The 15,799-nt window shown below is 46.9% G+C and overlaps 1 protein-coding gene across 3 annotated transcripts in view; it reads right to left on the minus strand.

Annotated features, from left to right (window-relative positions):
- The window catches only part of SLC6A20 (solute carrier family 6 member 20), a gene marked incomplete at its 5' end in the record, with an annotated part of 13,486 nt that extends 4,256 nt beyond the window's left edge, over nucleotides 1–9,230 (minus strand). Inside the window, 8 exons of one of the 3 annotated variants that reach the window (XM_082281649.1) lie at nucleotides 5–187; nucleotides 494–656; nucleotides 1,527–1,768; nucleotides 2,163–2,273; nucleotides 3,209–3,436; nucleotides 4,130–4,221; nucleotides 4,956–5,096; nucleotides 9,110–9,230. In XM_082281649.1, the coding sequence (XP_082137775.1) occupies nucleotides 5–187; nucleotides 494–656; nucleotides 1,527–1,768; nucleotides 2,163–2,273; nucleotides 3,209–3,436; nucleotides 4,130–4,221; nucleotides 4,956–5,096; nucleotides 9,110–9,230 (1,281 nt within the window). The remainder of the gene's footprint in view (nucleotides 1–4; nucleotides 188–493; nucleotides 657–1,526; nucleotides 1,769–2,162; nucleotides 2,274–3,208; nucleotides 3,437–4,129; nucleotides 4,222–4,955; nucleotides 5,097–9,109) is intronic. The other 2 variants (XM_082281651.1, XM_082281650.1) reach the window with 2 other exon arrangements.
- Nucleotides 9,231–15,799: the final 6,569 nt, after the last annotated feature.

A 15,799-nucleotide genomic window follows, 5' to 3' on the forward strand; every position in this document is an offset into this window, starting at 1 on the left:
GAAAGCGGGAGGCAATGACCTTGCTGTCAGTCAGCGGCGTGAGAATGGCAGCCGTGTTCCCCAGCATGCTGCCAATGCCCAGCATCAGCAGCATGAAGAAGTAGAGCACAGAGTACAGCTGGGGCACCTCCATGTTTTTGATCGCTTCCGAATAGACTATAAATGCCAGTCCCGTCCCCTGGACAGCCTGACAGAGACAAGGGGGGGAAACAAGAGTTACAGGCAGCTCCTCAGCTTGATAAAGGATGTAAGAGAGTGACTCTGTGTCATGACAAAGTACACCCAAGGTGTGACTTTGCACAGCAAAGGTAGGTGAGGTCTTCACTGTTTTACCCCAACTGCACAGACACTGGATGCTGATGACCTGAGTGAGCCCCTGCCCCATCCTAAGGTGTAGAAGTGATCCCCAGCCCTTCATCAGGCAGCTCCTGGGCTCACATGGGGCACCTGAGCTCAGTGGGAGCAAAGGGGACAGCAAAAACTAGCAACTCACCGTGTCTAGCTCAGCTTCCAAGCTGCAGTTTTTAATCTGTGGTGCTAATTGGGCATATTCCTGCGGGTAGGTGGCCATGAGGTAGTCTTTCATCTCATTGAGATTGTCTGCTGTTAAAGAGCCTTCCTCCAGGTCAAAAGCATTCAGCAGCAGCAGGATCACCCTGGGAAGGATTACAGGAATTTAACAGCTTTCAGGCCCAGGACACCTCACCCCTTTTTTCCACAGGCCCAGTGAGGATGCTTTGCTGGCCCCAGGGCTTCAGTCTCCCTGGGTGAGAGGAGCACTTCCAGCACAGTGTTGGGACATGGGCAACCTTGTGCTCATCAGTGCCTTGGGGGGAGCAGCTCCTGCACCCAAACTGCTGCTCCCAGGCAGGTATTTTGGGTGCTGGCCAGTGCTGGCTGGTGTCTCTTCCCCTTTGCCCTCCAGTCTCATGTCCACACCCCCCAACTTTAAAGTCTTTTGGCAACAAGCAAGAACTAGCAGCTTGGTTTCCTCTCTGATCAGCAGATAGATTGAAAGTTTTAAAAATATGAGTAAATGTGTAACTGCCACGGGCCCTGTGCCAGGAACTGCATGCATGCTTGCAGCTACAGGACACAATCCTGCAGGCTGCTGGGCTTTTGCAGAGCATCACAGCCAAGGAGGCTGTGCTCCTGGAACAGGGCTTAGCCTTAAAAAGTGGGATCTGAGCATCACTGCGTTTATTAATCAGCTCCCCCACACTCCCTGGAGCATGTGCCAGGACAAGAACACAGGGGAAAGTGCCTCTGTCACCTGCCCAGTCAAACTCATCCTCTTGCCTAGGCCCGTGCCTGGAAGCAGCACCCAGGTGTCAAAAGGCAAAGCACTCTGACCTTTCATCTCAGGCTTCATCACCTTGAATAGCTCCTTTAGCTTTATTAGAGCAGTATCGGGTCTGGTCTTGGGGCAGTGCTGGCAGTGCTGCGTGCTGTTATTTATTTACCTCCCCCCTCACCTGCCCCAGAACAGCTTGCAGTGGAAAAGCAGCGGAACAGCGGGCTCTTACTTGTTGATGCAGCTCTCATAGTTAAAGGTCGCCTTGAAGCCGTAGATGGAGAAGGTGACGATGCTGGCGAATATGGAGGTGGTGCTGTTGATGAGGGACACGATGATGGCGTGTCTCTCGCAGTTGTTGCTTGGCTCGTTGTAGCTGGCAAAGGCGATGAGGCTGCCGAAGCCAAGGCCCAGCGAGAAGAAGATCTGCGTGGCAGCACTGATCCAGGTCTTGGGGTTCAACAGCTGCTCCAGCTGCAAAAACCAGATGAGAGAGCAAGACCATGAAGTTTCACACCAGGGCCCAGCACTGCCCCTTCCAGCCTGCAGGGATAGGGACAAGGCCAGGGATGGGGCCCTTTGTGCACTCATTTTAGGTCAGGGGTGGTTTTGGACAGGGTTTCTGCTCTGACTGAAAGTAATAGGTTATGCTAATGGGAAGGTCTTCTTCTGCAGGAAAAAGCAAGCAGCTTATGGGTATCATGGCAGAACAGCCTCCAGCCACTCCCAGCTGGGGTTTCCAGCTGCCAGACCTACGGTACTGCTGCAAAAATTCAGTATAAAAAAAGGAGGACCAAGACCTTTTAAAAACTTACATGCTCAGTAACCAATAACATTTCCTTAAAAATTCAATACAGTTTTTCTGCACCTTTGGTGTGAACATGTAGATGAGCCCATTCACAGCTCCATGAAGTGTTAATCCTCTGATGAGGTATATGATGAGAACACAGTATGGCAAAGAGGCTGTCACATACACGACCTGGGGAAAGAGGGGAAAGACCTTGGTCTAAAGAATACATAAGACAAAGCTAATCTGCTATGTCAGTCTCACTTTACATAGCTAATTTCCATTATTGTGTTTGTTATCATGTATTAGTCTTTAAAGAAATATCAGACAGATCTAACTTTAGATTTACATTTTAGGGAAACAAGTTTTTAATAATACTGAAGACCTGCACTACTCTTCCCAGTGTCTTCTCTTTGATGGGAAAACAAACAAAAATCTAAAATATTTGCAGCATTCACAAACTAAGTGACTATCTATCCAAAACTCATTAGGCAAAGGTCATTCATAATTTGCTCTATAAGGAAGGCAAGCAGAGGTCATAAAAGGTCAAAATCAAATTTGAATTATATCAAATTGAATCAAAATTTAATTGAATCAGTAGCAGCAAGTTCGAGAGGTTTTTCCTAGTTTACAGTCTCTTGGCTTTCTTGTATTTGACTAAGACGATTTGGGGATTACAGCCCTCAGCTTGCTGCTTAGTGCAGGCTCAGCCAGGACATTGGGGTTTTTCTCCCCACTTCCTCATGATTTCTGTTGTGAAGAAAAAGCAAGCAAAAACTGTCCAGTAGGTGTATTTTTTTTCTTGCAAAGACCAAGGAATAGACATCTCCTGACACGGCTCTGCCGTGGCAGATGGCTTTCCTCATGGCCAGCAGCCTAGCAACTGGTTTTGCAGAGAGCTGGCTGTGTTTAAAGGACTTTTCTGGATTATTTTTTTAGTATCACTCAGTGTTTTGGTTGATCCTGTCTCAGCTGCAACTTGACAGGGCAGCAGAGGCAGCAGAGCGCGGTGCTCCGGGGGAGATGCCGTGACCCCAAGGAGCAGCAGCCATCCCGCACTGCCTTCCCGCGCTCGTCTCCGCTCCCCACGCCCCGCCCGGCCCGGCAGGGCTGTGCCCCGCGCTCACCTTGCCGGTGGAGGCGGTGCCGCGGAGGATGCAGAGGTAAACCACGAGCCAGGCCAGCGTCAGGCACAGCGCCTGCTCCCACTGCACGCTCCCGCTGGCCTCCAGCGACGGGGAGATGTTCAGGGTCTGCCGGTACCAGAAGTACTGCGTGGACGATGTCTTCTCACACTCCTCCTCGTAGCCCGTGCGGTTGCTGTTGAGGGGGCAGGTGGCCCATGGCAGGGGGTCCTGGGAGGGAGGGACATGGAGTGAGTGCCCTCGGCACGGCAGGCAGAACCGAGCTGCCGGTCGGGAGCAGGGAAGATGATGGCAAGGGCAGCTTTCTGCCCGGGCTTGCTTCTCTCTGCACGGTGCTGCCTGGGGCTGGGGATGACCCTCTCCCCTGGGGATGATCTCTTTTGACACTGTCCCTTGGGAATGACCCTCTCCCCAATGATTGATGCTTTCTGATCCTCTCCCCTGGGGACGACCCTTTCTGACTCTCTACCCAAAGACAGACCTGCTCTGTCCCTCTTCCTTGGGGATGACCAAACTGATTCTCTCCCCAAGGACTGAGCCTCCTTAACCTTCTCCCCTGGGGATGACACTCTCCAAGTCTCTACCATGGGGCCAGACCTCTCCCCTGCCAGGACACCCTGGCAACAAGGCACATGTGACTGAAGAGTCACAAGGCTGGCCTTGACCTGAATTTCATGGTGAGGAGAAGACAATGGCAAATGCCTCTGGGAAGACCATGGAGGGAGACACCACTGCATCACTTTTCTCTCCAGAAAAGCCCTGGGTTTCTGAAGCTTTTGACAATGCTCCACCTCCCCTTCCCAGCTGACAATGGTGCCATGCAACATCCAGCACCAATGCAAAGCCACCACGACCCTCCACAGCCACAGTGGGGCCAAACTGGGCCATTGGGAGCCCACACACCTGGAAGGAGTGGAAGAGGTACCAGAAAGCCCAGGCGTTTATCACGTTGTAGTACATGGAGAGGAAGAAGGAGACGACAACACTGGCAACTCCTGCAGGTACGGAGGGAGACACTTGGTCAGCAGCAAAATCCCAAAATGCCCAGGGTTCCATAACATCTGTGGGGTGTGGGAGCAGCACTGCCATGGCTGACACAGCAGGGGCTGTGTCCCTGCACAGCCATGCACACAGGGCATGTCCCTGTCACTGCAGACACTGCCTCCTCCTCCCACCAGGACTATCCTGAACTCGATTTTATACTCTAGGCCCTAGGGAGGGAATATTCAATGTATCATTAAAAATAAAATGTGTGCGCATGCAAATTAATGATAGCTTGGGTTTTCATGGTAATTTAATAACATAAAAATGTATCTAAGAATGGACATTAGTAAATGGTAGACTGGAACAGTAGGAAATTAAGGCACTATTTTATCACTCATGTTGAGCTTACTGGGAAGGTGCTCTTGGGGTCAAAGCCCAGCGTAGGCAGCCCCAAGGGCTGGGTTTAGCACTGGCCTTCACACCGTGATTTTGGCAGTCTGCCTGAGGGCAGGGGGACTCACACCTCTGAATCCAGACCCAACACAGCAAGCTGGGGTCTGGCCCCAATGCCCCACAAGGGACAGGATAAATGCATGCCATGAGGTGTCTGGCTTTGCTCAGCCTGGTGAGACACAGTAAAACCTGAGCTCCCACCTGGGTCTTCCCTGAAAGACAAAGCTCTCCTATCTAAAATCACCCACATTCCCTGTGTGCTGGAAAATACAGATGGAAGCTGAGAACATACCAACACCGCAGAGGTAGGGGCTTATTATTTTCCAGGCGCCGATGCTGCCCTGCCGCATACGCTGCCCCACGGCCAGCTCCAAGTACAGCAGCGGCATCCCCTCGGCAATCAGCATGACAAGGTATGGGATCAAAAAGCCACCTGTGAGGACAAACCCTACAGTCAGCTTTCGGCAGATCAGCAGCAAGATAAACACCACATTGCCCTATTTGTGTTCAAATCAAGCAGTCAGTGTCCCGGAGGCCGGCTGGGTCTGGGTCCTGTCTAGGCATCTTGAGTACTGAGGGCACGGCCCAATCCTGACGGACATCTCACAGAGGTTTCAGGCAGCGTCCCAGAGGCTGGTGGGCGCTGACTGCCTGGGCGCAGGGAATTTTCCGCAGGAACTTGGCAGGGCTGGGATTTCTGCTGTTAAACTGTGTTGGCCGGCACTGCGTTGAGGCAGAACCGCCCAGATGAGTCTGGGCGGTTTGAGCAACGCTGGGGGCTGGGGCTGTTAAAGGGTAACCAACCACCCGCCAAACCTTGTAAACGATAATGAGACAAAGAGGCCGAGGGAAAGATTTACTTCAGTGTGGGGTGTTCTGCCAAAGTGCTCAAAAAAAAAGTAACAGCAATGTCTGTGTCAAACAGAGAGTTTTGAGTAACATGTTGAAGTCTGGCTTTGCTAAAAAATAAAAAAGCAACCAAAAAACCAAATAAAAACCCTCCCAAATCCCCATGCTGAGCCCACAAGCACCAGCAAATGAATGAAGGCTTTTCCCCCAGGGCCCCACCTCTGGGAGCAGACGCTGGGACAGAGGCATAGAGTCTCCTCCTGCATGGGGCTGCTCATCCCTACTTCCCGCCACATGGAGAGCCACAGAGATGCTCCTGTGGAAGAGCAGCAGCAGGAATAGGAAGGTTGACAGTGAGGAAGGGGAAAGGACCTTCCCACCTGGCAACCAGGATGTGCTTTGGCTTAAATTTCTGCCGGAAAGAAATGAAAATCCTTGTATTCGACTTGGGGCTCACTTCAGAAAGAGCTGCTGACTGAGTCAAAAGCTGGATTTTTGCGAAGGCTTCCCTGCTTCCCTTTTTACAGCAAGCCAAAATATTTACGTAAATATCTCTTATTTAGGGTTTAATCTGTGGCATTAACATTCCTTGCAATGAGCTCTGTGCAGTGCTGTGGAGGAATGAACTCCGTGCAGCGACTGAGGCAAAGACCTGGAAATAAACACAGAGCAATAATCCGGTTTATTCTGGGAATTAATTTCCCACCTCCCAGCTCTCTTGTTATTAACAACCCCTTTGTTAGTCTGTTAGATAACTTCCTATGCCGCAAGGGAGCCGTCGGAGGTTTAAGAGCTCCTGCAGCCGCTCCGTGCCGGTGGGGTGCCAGCTGCCCCAGCAGCCACTGAGGGGAGTTCTGCCATGTACCACAGGGGAATCAGCATCAGGCCCTTGCGAAGGCTTTTCCACCCTCCCAGCAGCGCTGCCACATGTTTGGCATTGACTGTGCCACCTGGCAAGGAGGGGAAATGCCTCCAGGCTTGTTCTTCACCCCAACGTCCCCCCGCAGCTGGGGGTGCCAGGGCCAAGCCCCTGCCCCTTGCTCTACATCCTGTTTGCACACAGATCTTGCTCCTAACGCCACTCGTCCCAAAGAGTAGAACCAAAATGTCTCATATAAGGGACTCTGGGCAGTCGATAAACCAGCTCCTTATCAGCTGTGAATCAGCACAGCACCACTCAATTCCCTGCTCATTTACACCGGGCGTTGCTCCCTACGGTGCCACCTGTCTGCAAAAAACAGCCCCCAGGCCAGATCCCTGTAGTTGGAAAAATATGCAGTGTGCCCAGGGTCTGCTCAAGGCACTGGGCTTGGCCGTGGCACCCTGGCCCCTGCTCAGGCTCCTGCCTGGTGCTCAGGGGCTTCCTCGCCCGGGGCTGAGCGCTGCTGAGCACCAGCCCTGCTGTAGACCCACCCCAGCCTCGTCTGAGCCTGGCCCAGCCTGCCTAGGGATGGAGGAACTGCACCTACGAGGTCTGAATGCCCCCTGCTCTGCTCAGGTCATGCTCTCGGCAGGAAAGCAAGGAGAAGGACGAGAAGGAGGCAAACTGCTGATGAACAGAATGTCAGGTTATAAAGTCTACAAATACTGTTTATCGGTATCAGCTGCGATAAGGCCCTATTGCCCTGCTGGGCAGGACAGGGACTGGCTCTGTGCTTTATTACAAGGAAGATGCCAAACAAGCTGGTGTCCCCCCCCTAATCCCAGTGCCTGGCATATCCAGCTTTTAAGATCCTGAAACGATCTTCTGTATTTGTGGGTTTTGTGAACCCCTGGAAAGCCACAGAATCCTCTTTAACAGGGCAGTGAATAAAACAAGAAAAGCAAAACCTGCTGTCAGGAGTTTTAATTTCACAGTAGAAAGAGCTGCCTTTCCCCACATAAATAAAAGTGGTGATGAGAAAAATAATAGAAAATATAACGAAAAATAATGGAAAGACACTCTTACAAAACATGCTTTTCAGAAAATACTTGGGTGTATAGTAGAATCATATAGCAGTTTGAGTTGGAAGGCACCTTTTAAAGGTCATCTAGTCCAAAGCCCCTGCAATGAGCAAGTTTATTTAATCTTCTATTCAGGCTAACCAAGTGTTCCAGTTTTGGTTACACTTCAGAGAATCCTCACCACCCGCTACAATACACATGGCTGGTTAAAAGAACCACACAAAGCCTGCAAAATGTCCGAGTTTTGCTGTCCTTTGGGACGTCTGCCATGATGGGCAGTTTGATCTGCATACAGAAACACATTTTAAGCTTTGTGCTAGAGTTCAGTGTCAGATAAGAAGTCTTTACCCTTAGAGCATGTGAAGGCAAATACATGCAAAATTACAGCACATCTATCATTTCTGCTATCTGAAGTGTCTAAGAAAGCTTCAGCCACTGCAGTATTCATCTTCTACTCACCCTTCACCCACCATATTATCTGGATTTTTCTGACCTGATCCAACAGGACAGCTCTGATGCAGTCTCAGCGCTGAGATGCCTTTTCAAATAGCAGCATGAACCAATTCCTACTACCACAAGTGCATTTAGAAGTAAGCTACCAGCCAAAAAAAACAAGCATGAAAGGAGTAAAAAGTCATTAAACAGCTTAGTGTGTCTTCCTGAAAGGAAGAAAGGGCAGAAGGAGACCAGAAGCAGATGAGGCAGATGCTCATCATGTCCCCTAATGCAAGATTGAGATGGGTGCAAAACTACAACAACAGATGCAGTATGAGAAGTAGTAAAAAACTTTGTTGTCTTACAAAGAGAGGCTATTTCTAAAGATTCTTCAAAACAGTGGTAGCTGTATACTAGAGGAGATTATTAGTACTGGTCTTTAATTAATCTAATTAACTGACTTTTGATTTCCAAGGTACAACAGCTGTGGCTCATATATGCCACAGACATCTTTCTTCAGTTTGGACCCAGGAGGAGGATAAACTTTCAAAGGGGGTTTTGGGGTTTTTTTTGGTTGGCTTATTTATCTTTGGAGGACAAATCAATTTATTCCTTATTTTCAAAGGTTACTGGGAGGCTTTAGCTGTGGAACTCCTGTTGGTTAAGGTATTTCAGCCAACTTCAAGGCAGATTTGCAGCCAGGTTATCATCTCCTCAAGTAAGGCTTTGTATAAAAGACATTAATGACAGGTACTTGAAATGATACAGCTGACCTTTAAATTAAATCAGTGTCATCATCTCCCCTTCTCAATATTTTCCAAGTCCCCATTGGTGAATGTAAAAGGATATGAACCAGTTTCTGACACTTTCAGAGTGATTCAATGGGGCAAAAATGTAATAAATGAATACCATGTGGATCTATATCTCTCACTCTACCTCCATTCTTTCAGAAAACATGGGCCTTCCCACTGTTTCATCGCCACTTACAGGAAAGAAATGCCACTGTATTGGGGCAGCTGTCAGGTAAAAGCCTAATGCTAAAGAATACATAAAATAAAGCCACAATAAAGCAGATTGCACACCAACAGAAAGCCAGACCTCCTAGTCTGCCCTGGACCCTGCTGGGTGGACAGGCATTAGCATGGACAACATACTTTTGGACTTAAAGCTTGCCACACTCCTCCTCAAAGGAAGCAAGAAAATGCAAACCACACTTACCTCCTCCGTACATCTGACATAAGTATGGAAACCTCCACACATTTCCCAGCCCCACAGCATAGGAAATGCACGCAAAAATAAACTGCAGGGGATTGTCCCATAAGGGTCGGGATTTCTCCATTGCCTTCTTGCAGGCAGAGGTTTCAGCAGAGCCTCCTGCCTTCACTCCCTCAGGTACTCTGCCAACCGTGCCTCACACTCCACGCCAGTCCGGCTTGAAGGGGAGGGAAAGGCGGAGGAGCTATGCTTGCCAATTCCTATCAAGCTTTTTAATTACTAATCTTATTAACAGGCACATACTGAAATAGGAATGCTGGTAAATAGATTATAGACACACACAGAACTATAAAATTGGTACTTTGGGTGAATAGCTGCTTGGGTTTTGACTGGCATTTCTGGGAAGGATGTGAGCTGAGGGATTTTTATTGACTCACATGCTAACTTGAAGCTGTGAGGAAATAACACTGGGGCTGCAGTTTGGTTTTGGAAATGGAACACTCCTCCACAGGGCTCCCTTCACTACCGAGTGGCATTCATCTGCATGAGGCACCAGCTTGAATTTGAATGCACAGAAGAGGGGTTCCCACACCATTAGGACTGGGTTTAGGGACTGTCAGTGCTGACTTTTAGGGTAAGAATAAACAGGTCCTCAGACATCCTATCACCGTGCCCTGGTGCTCACCTCAACCAACCCAGCACGCTCCCCAGTTCCAAAGTGGCCCTGAAACAGTCCTATCAGCCACGCAGGTCCCCAGCCCGGTGCACACTTTGAGAACAGCACTCAAGTTCGACCCTCCGGGAATACTGCCCTCCCTCTACATACTCTGCATGTGCACAACAGTGTGAAATGGGCAGTCTCTTCACTTACCTTCATGCTCAAACCCCACTGCTGCAGGTGAACTTTTCTGAGGGGTTGCCGTTTTAAAATACTTTCACAAGCAGCAGGGACCAAATACAAAGGCCAGTGGAAAAAGATGTCTGTGGCCATTGTGGAAGCAGAAGGATCTAGGAGGCCTTTGGGTCATCTGAAGGCACATTGAGGTGCCAGGTCTGAACATGAACCCTGTGTGTTTGGGCCCCTGCCAAGGTACACTTTGAGCTCAACCATTTTGGACAGGTCTTCCAGTGAAGGAGGCTGCCAGCAGAGTCTCCAGCAATAAAAAGCAGCTGAGCAACTCCAAGGACTCAGCTTCCTTCCTCTGTTTAAATGGGTTTTTTCCAGGGCACCTTTCAGGACCATTTTACAAGTAAGACTCGCTCAGCTGCTGTCAGTCTCATTCCTCCAGTGCCAGGAAATTTGCTCCCTGCCAGTGCTGTGTGGGCTGCTCCAGCATCCCATTGGGCACTGGCCGAGCCAAGGCCTCCAGCTGTGGGTACAGGTGAGAACCCCAACCCCCGGGCCTTTGGACAGGAGCCCGAACTGCAGAGCGTGTCGTGCAGTGCTGCTGAGCCCAACAGAACCACTCTGGTGCACCTGCTGACCAGCCACCTGTATTACCAAAGTCACCAAGTGGGACACTACTTTTCTCACAGCTTAGAAAAGGTGATGGCAAGAGGTTTTAGGTGCATCCATTCTTCAGGGTGTATTTTAGTGGTGCTAGAGATGTAAGTTGTCATTGGAAGACATCAGGGTATGCCAAAGCCTTCTGTAGTACAGGTCTGAGGGAAGTTTGTGACTTTTTTGCAGTATCTGTGCATTCTTGTCTTGCCTGCAGAACTGCAACATGCCAGCTAGCCCTGGAAATATGCCTCATGGGTATAACCCAGAATTCTGCTGGAAGGAATAATCCAAGGTAATTTTAAATCCATAAGCTGTTAAACTGAAAGACACACACAGACAATGTGAGTTGTCCCACATCACGAAATTACTAGAAAGTCAAATGCCCATCCCTGGCAGTGAGATTTATTATAAATGATGTGTATAAACAGCTTACAGTATTAAATAATTCACTGGCAGGACAGCCTTAAAAATAGCACATCACTACCACTTGGGATGCTTCTGTGTGAATAGATTACTCCTACTGATGAGCATCGTCAAGTTAAAGATTTCCTGGGCTCTGTACCTCCTTCCCATTACATTTCAAACTAGTTTACTAATGGACTGGAGGAGATTGTGCAGGCAGAGAGATGTGATGTCCTTATCTTGGGTCAGCCCAGATCAGGAAGTTCAGGTGGAATGAGATGAATGCTTGCCTCTCTCACAAATGTCAGCCTCATCAGTAGCTCAGATCACAGACTACTGTGACATTTTTTTAAAGGTGGTCATGCATATAGGCACCCAGCAAAGTGCCTGTCGTCTAGTGGCTCCTTGAGACACACGCTTTAAATATATTTAAATGTATTTGAACAGACAACGCTTAGGAATTCTTGCTGTGGGACTTTGTATACACACTTCAGATTATCAATATGCTATTTCTGATGCTGTTCATGATTTTATCTCCCTTGAACTGCTTTCATTTGGGTTAGGGAAGGGCTTGAGCTTTATCTTTAGGTACAAAGACAAGTCTCTAATAGACATACACAAGAATTTTTTATCATTTCACTGCTCATATTAAAGAAGGATTACAAAGAATTTTTTCTCCCAGTACCTAACAAATTTGAGCTGTGGGGTTTGGGGGAGTGGTTGAAAAGGGCAGGGGTTCATCTGCACAGCAGACCAGGGACTGATGGGACTGCCCAGGAGAACTGCCCTATGTAAACCTAGTCAGAAGCTGATAAACAAAGCAAAGAATCCCATTTACTACTGAAGCAAAACTACAAGTACTTAGGTGAAGGTATCAACTAAAAATCCTGGGCTTGTGTCTCTTGATGCCAGTACAGTAAAAAGCCAAATGCCTCTCCCAGCTACCTAAAATGCAGACAAAAAGGGAATCTGGGGTCTTACAACAGGTTGGGCATCATGATTTCAGGGTGTGAGAGAACCTTTATAGTTCTATTGGCAAAAGTCAGGGAAACAAGGCAGGAAGAAATTCTACCAGGTAGCCTGGACCTTATTATGCTACCTCCAACATGTATTACTATACCCCTTAGATTTAAAAATAAACCTCTGGACTCTCCTTGATGAGTCAGACATGTGGGAGGGGAACAAAGTGTCAGCAGCTCTGGTGTTTAGTATCTTCCATTCCTGGAGGCACCCACTTCCAAATGCAAACACAGTATCTGCTCATGTATCAGATGAATATCAAAGCAAAGCCATGGAGTCTCTACAGCCTCTGCACGTGTTTACTGATGCTGTCAAGGGAAGCAGACAAGCAGACAAGAGGGTAACAGCTTCCACATACGGGTTTTCTGTTGGGATTCACTATTCACAGCTGCTCCCCTAAGATGCCTATTTCCTTACCTTAGGAGAAAGAATCAATCCATCTGGATTGCCAGATCTTTGACAGCTCATAGGCCATGACAACTGTTTGGCAATTGCTCTATGTGTAGTTGGAGACTACAGTTACTCCTCTAAACTGTTACTAGGATTACAATTATTCCTTCCAGTTTATCACTACTGCTTGCTGCTTAGTTCCAAACTGTAGATGATGCCTTTAGGGTCTGTACCCTGAAGTAATTTCCAACCTCTTAATCACCCTTAAAACTGTTTCACTTTACCTCAACCTCCCAAGAAAAGCATGCCTGAAAACAGCCTCTCTATTTTCCTTGCTTTTCCTTAGCACCATAGCTCTATCCATCTTCTGACTGTGTGATTTCTTAGGGTACTCACTCCATAAAGGTGCACTCAAAGCAGTTCTGATTCGTAGAATTGCACCTAATTCACCCGAACTTCAAACTGACCTGCGTCAAACGAGAGTCAGAAACGGGCATGTCACTAAAAGGTAGGTGGATTACTCAGTCCGTTCTTCGGCTTGTCACCTGCCAGTTCCCACCTTCTCTGTCAAAGCTTGCCTGCAGTCTGGGGAGGTCTCCCGGCAGCTCTCTCGTTCACCAGCAGCTGGCAGTCGTGAGCTGCTCTTTCACAGTTCTGCACCGACCTCTCTGCATCACTATGACTTACCACGGACACTCCAAGGCACTACATCAACAAGTCCCTAAAAATAATAATTAAAAAATAACTAACGAAAGAAAATTTCTGTTGAAACAGAATGACATGTATATACCCCCCTTTATTTGGAGAAGAGCTGACTCCAAATATGCTGCCTAATACTTCAGGGTATACCCAAAAGGAGACTCTGCTAAGGAGGGCACAAGATGTCTTCAGGGAAAGTCTGCAGGCAGCCAGAGTAGAGCAGGAATCCTGGGACAATACTTTCCCTGGGACGTTGTCAAAATTAATAATCACAGGTTAACTCCCTAGGCACATTCTCTGTTCAAAGTCAGTTACAAAAATAGCTATGATAACAATTACAATAACAATTCTTACCTGCTCACATACAAACTTACCTTCAAATGACTTCAAAATGTTTTAGAAGGCATATCCTTCTAGACCAGATCAAACCTTTTAAGCTCGATGCATTCAGCCACCTGATACCCCAACATGATTCACATTTGCTTCCTGAGGCAGTAAGGATTTCACTGTGGTTTCACAGCATTTCATATCACACAGAAATCAAGACCTGTCCTTGATAATGCCAGAAAAGGGAAATCAAAATAGGGAATCTTACGAACATTTTGGCTGGACTGAAATCTAAGCTCCTGGCAGCTGACTGGGTTTCCCAAAATCAAGGTATGTGGGAAATGCCCAAATTGCAACTGTTCTTAATATTAGTCTACCAAACAAAAAGGCACACATGCAAGTTAAGTATCAATATATGTGTTAGTATTCATCTTAGGACATTTTTCTAAATGGCTATTAGCCAGAAGAGAAAAACAGGTTAATGAGTACTTTATGAACAGTTAAAGATCAGTGGGTAATATAAGGCCTCATTAAGATGGCAACATGCAGGACTGCTGGCTCATTTAATAACAACTACTGAAGTCACTGTTGGAACATAGGGTTGTTTGTTGGCTGTCAGATTCAGTACTTAGCAAAGCTGAGCTGCCTAGATTTCATTCCCCTAAAAAATATTCTTCAGTCTGCAAGAAAAAACAAAACAAAACCAAAAAGCAAACCCCAACCAGCTTGAAAAGATGTGATTTCTGCAGACCAGGCAGTTATACAGAATTTTTCTTTTTAAACATTCCCTTCAGGCATAACTAGGGAATTAACAACTGAAGTGGAAGAAATGGATGATACCTATTTGAGCAGTACAAGGAACAGAGACTGCTAAAAGCAGTATTAGAATTTACACCTCAGGGAAAAAAGTGAGGTTTTAGAAACATCAGACACTGTCAGGAGACGTTCAGATGTCATCTCCATCTTCAAAATATTGTACCTATCTCAAGGAAAAAAAGATCACTACTGTATAATGCTCCAAGTCTTCTTTGACAGGTACATCACCTGTCAAAGATGATGTATTTTTCATCAAGAGCTCCACACAAGACTTTTAATTAGCCCTTCTGCAGCACAAAAAGCGAGCATTGCAGTGATCTCACACTCGCTAAACCGGCAATCTGCAAGGCAGGAACTCAGAGTTTCAATTTTGCACTGCACAGCTCTTTACAAGTTTTGCCTTACTCATTTGAGGAGATAACAAGGTGTGTAACAATGCTGGTCTACAGCCAACTTATTTCATTGAGACCTAGCCATATACTGAAGTCGACAGTGTACTTTCTTGCTGAGATGGTTTCTAAGCAGATAATGAAGGTCAATCAGAGAGTCAATATTCCAGCTAAATCAAGAGTCAAAGATTTATGAGAAAAGAAGACCAGCAGAAGTCACTGAGAATCTGTCTCTCTTCACCCTTTACCTGCCATTTCAGAAATAGTAACTGATCTCATTAAAATGAGTGTTATTACAAAGAAAAAACCCGCAACATTCATCCAGACAAGTATTCCTGCTGCTCTGAGCAAAACCAGCCAAAAAGCTCTTTGGTACATTCCTACTAAGAGCTTAAAATTTTTGTGACTGTACATGGGGCAAAAGAATACCCTTCATTATCTTAACTGCCACTGCATGAGGAGAATGCCACGCCATAACACGCTACTATTGTGCTACAGCAATAATATCCTGCCACAGGCACAGGGCTTTATCCCAAACCAACCTCACTAAACCAGTGGGAGGCAAAAGACAGGAGAGCTTACAGAAAACATGAGAAGTTAAAAGAAAACAGGAGAACTTAGACTGCAAGTGTATGGCAGATTTGAGTTAAGCAATTTTAACAGCTTTGCTTGTTAAAGAAATAATGAGGAAAAAAGATCCGTTTCAGTTCAAGCAGCTCCTGAGAAAAACACTGTTAAATGTCAGTTTCTGTAACATAAACACCCCAGTCTCTCCTCAGCCCTGTCACTGGCATGCTCTTTTACAGCTGTTTGATGTGAGCTTTGATGTGGCTTTGAGCACGAATCTGTAATTTAAATGTTCTCATTTCTAGCAAAATTCTTTACTGGTTGGCCACCATTCCCACAGATATTAAAAAAACCAGCTATACACAACATTCCTATTAAAAAATCCAGCTCCTTAAAGATTAAATGTTTGAAAACATAGTATTTTATTTGGAGTAAAATAGAAGATACACATGAACAGGGACAGATGAACAAGTAGAATGCACTATCAGGCGACTGACAAACAAACGCAAGGCAGAGAATGACAAGTAGAAGACTCAAGAGAAGTAAGCTGTTTTCTGGTGAGGTTACATTAAGAAAGGA

The sequence above is a fragment of the Coloeus monedula genome (genome assembly GCF_965178545.1).
Source record: "Coloeus monedula genome assembly, chromosome: 1".
Lineage (NCBI taxonomy): Eukaryota > Metazoa > Chordata > Aves > Passeriformes > Corvidae > Coloeus > Coloeus monedula.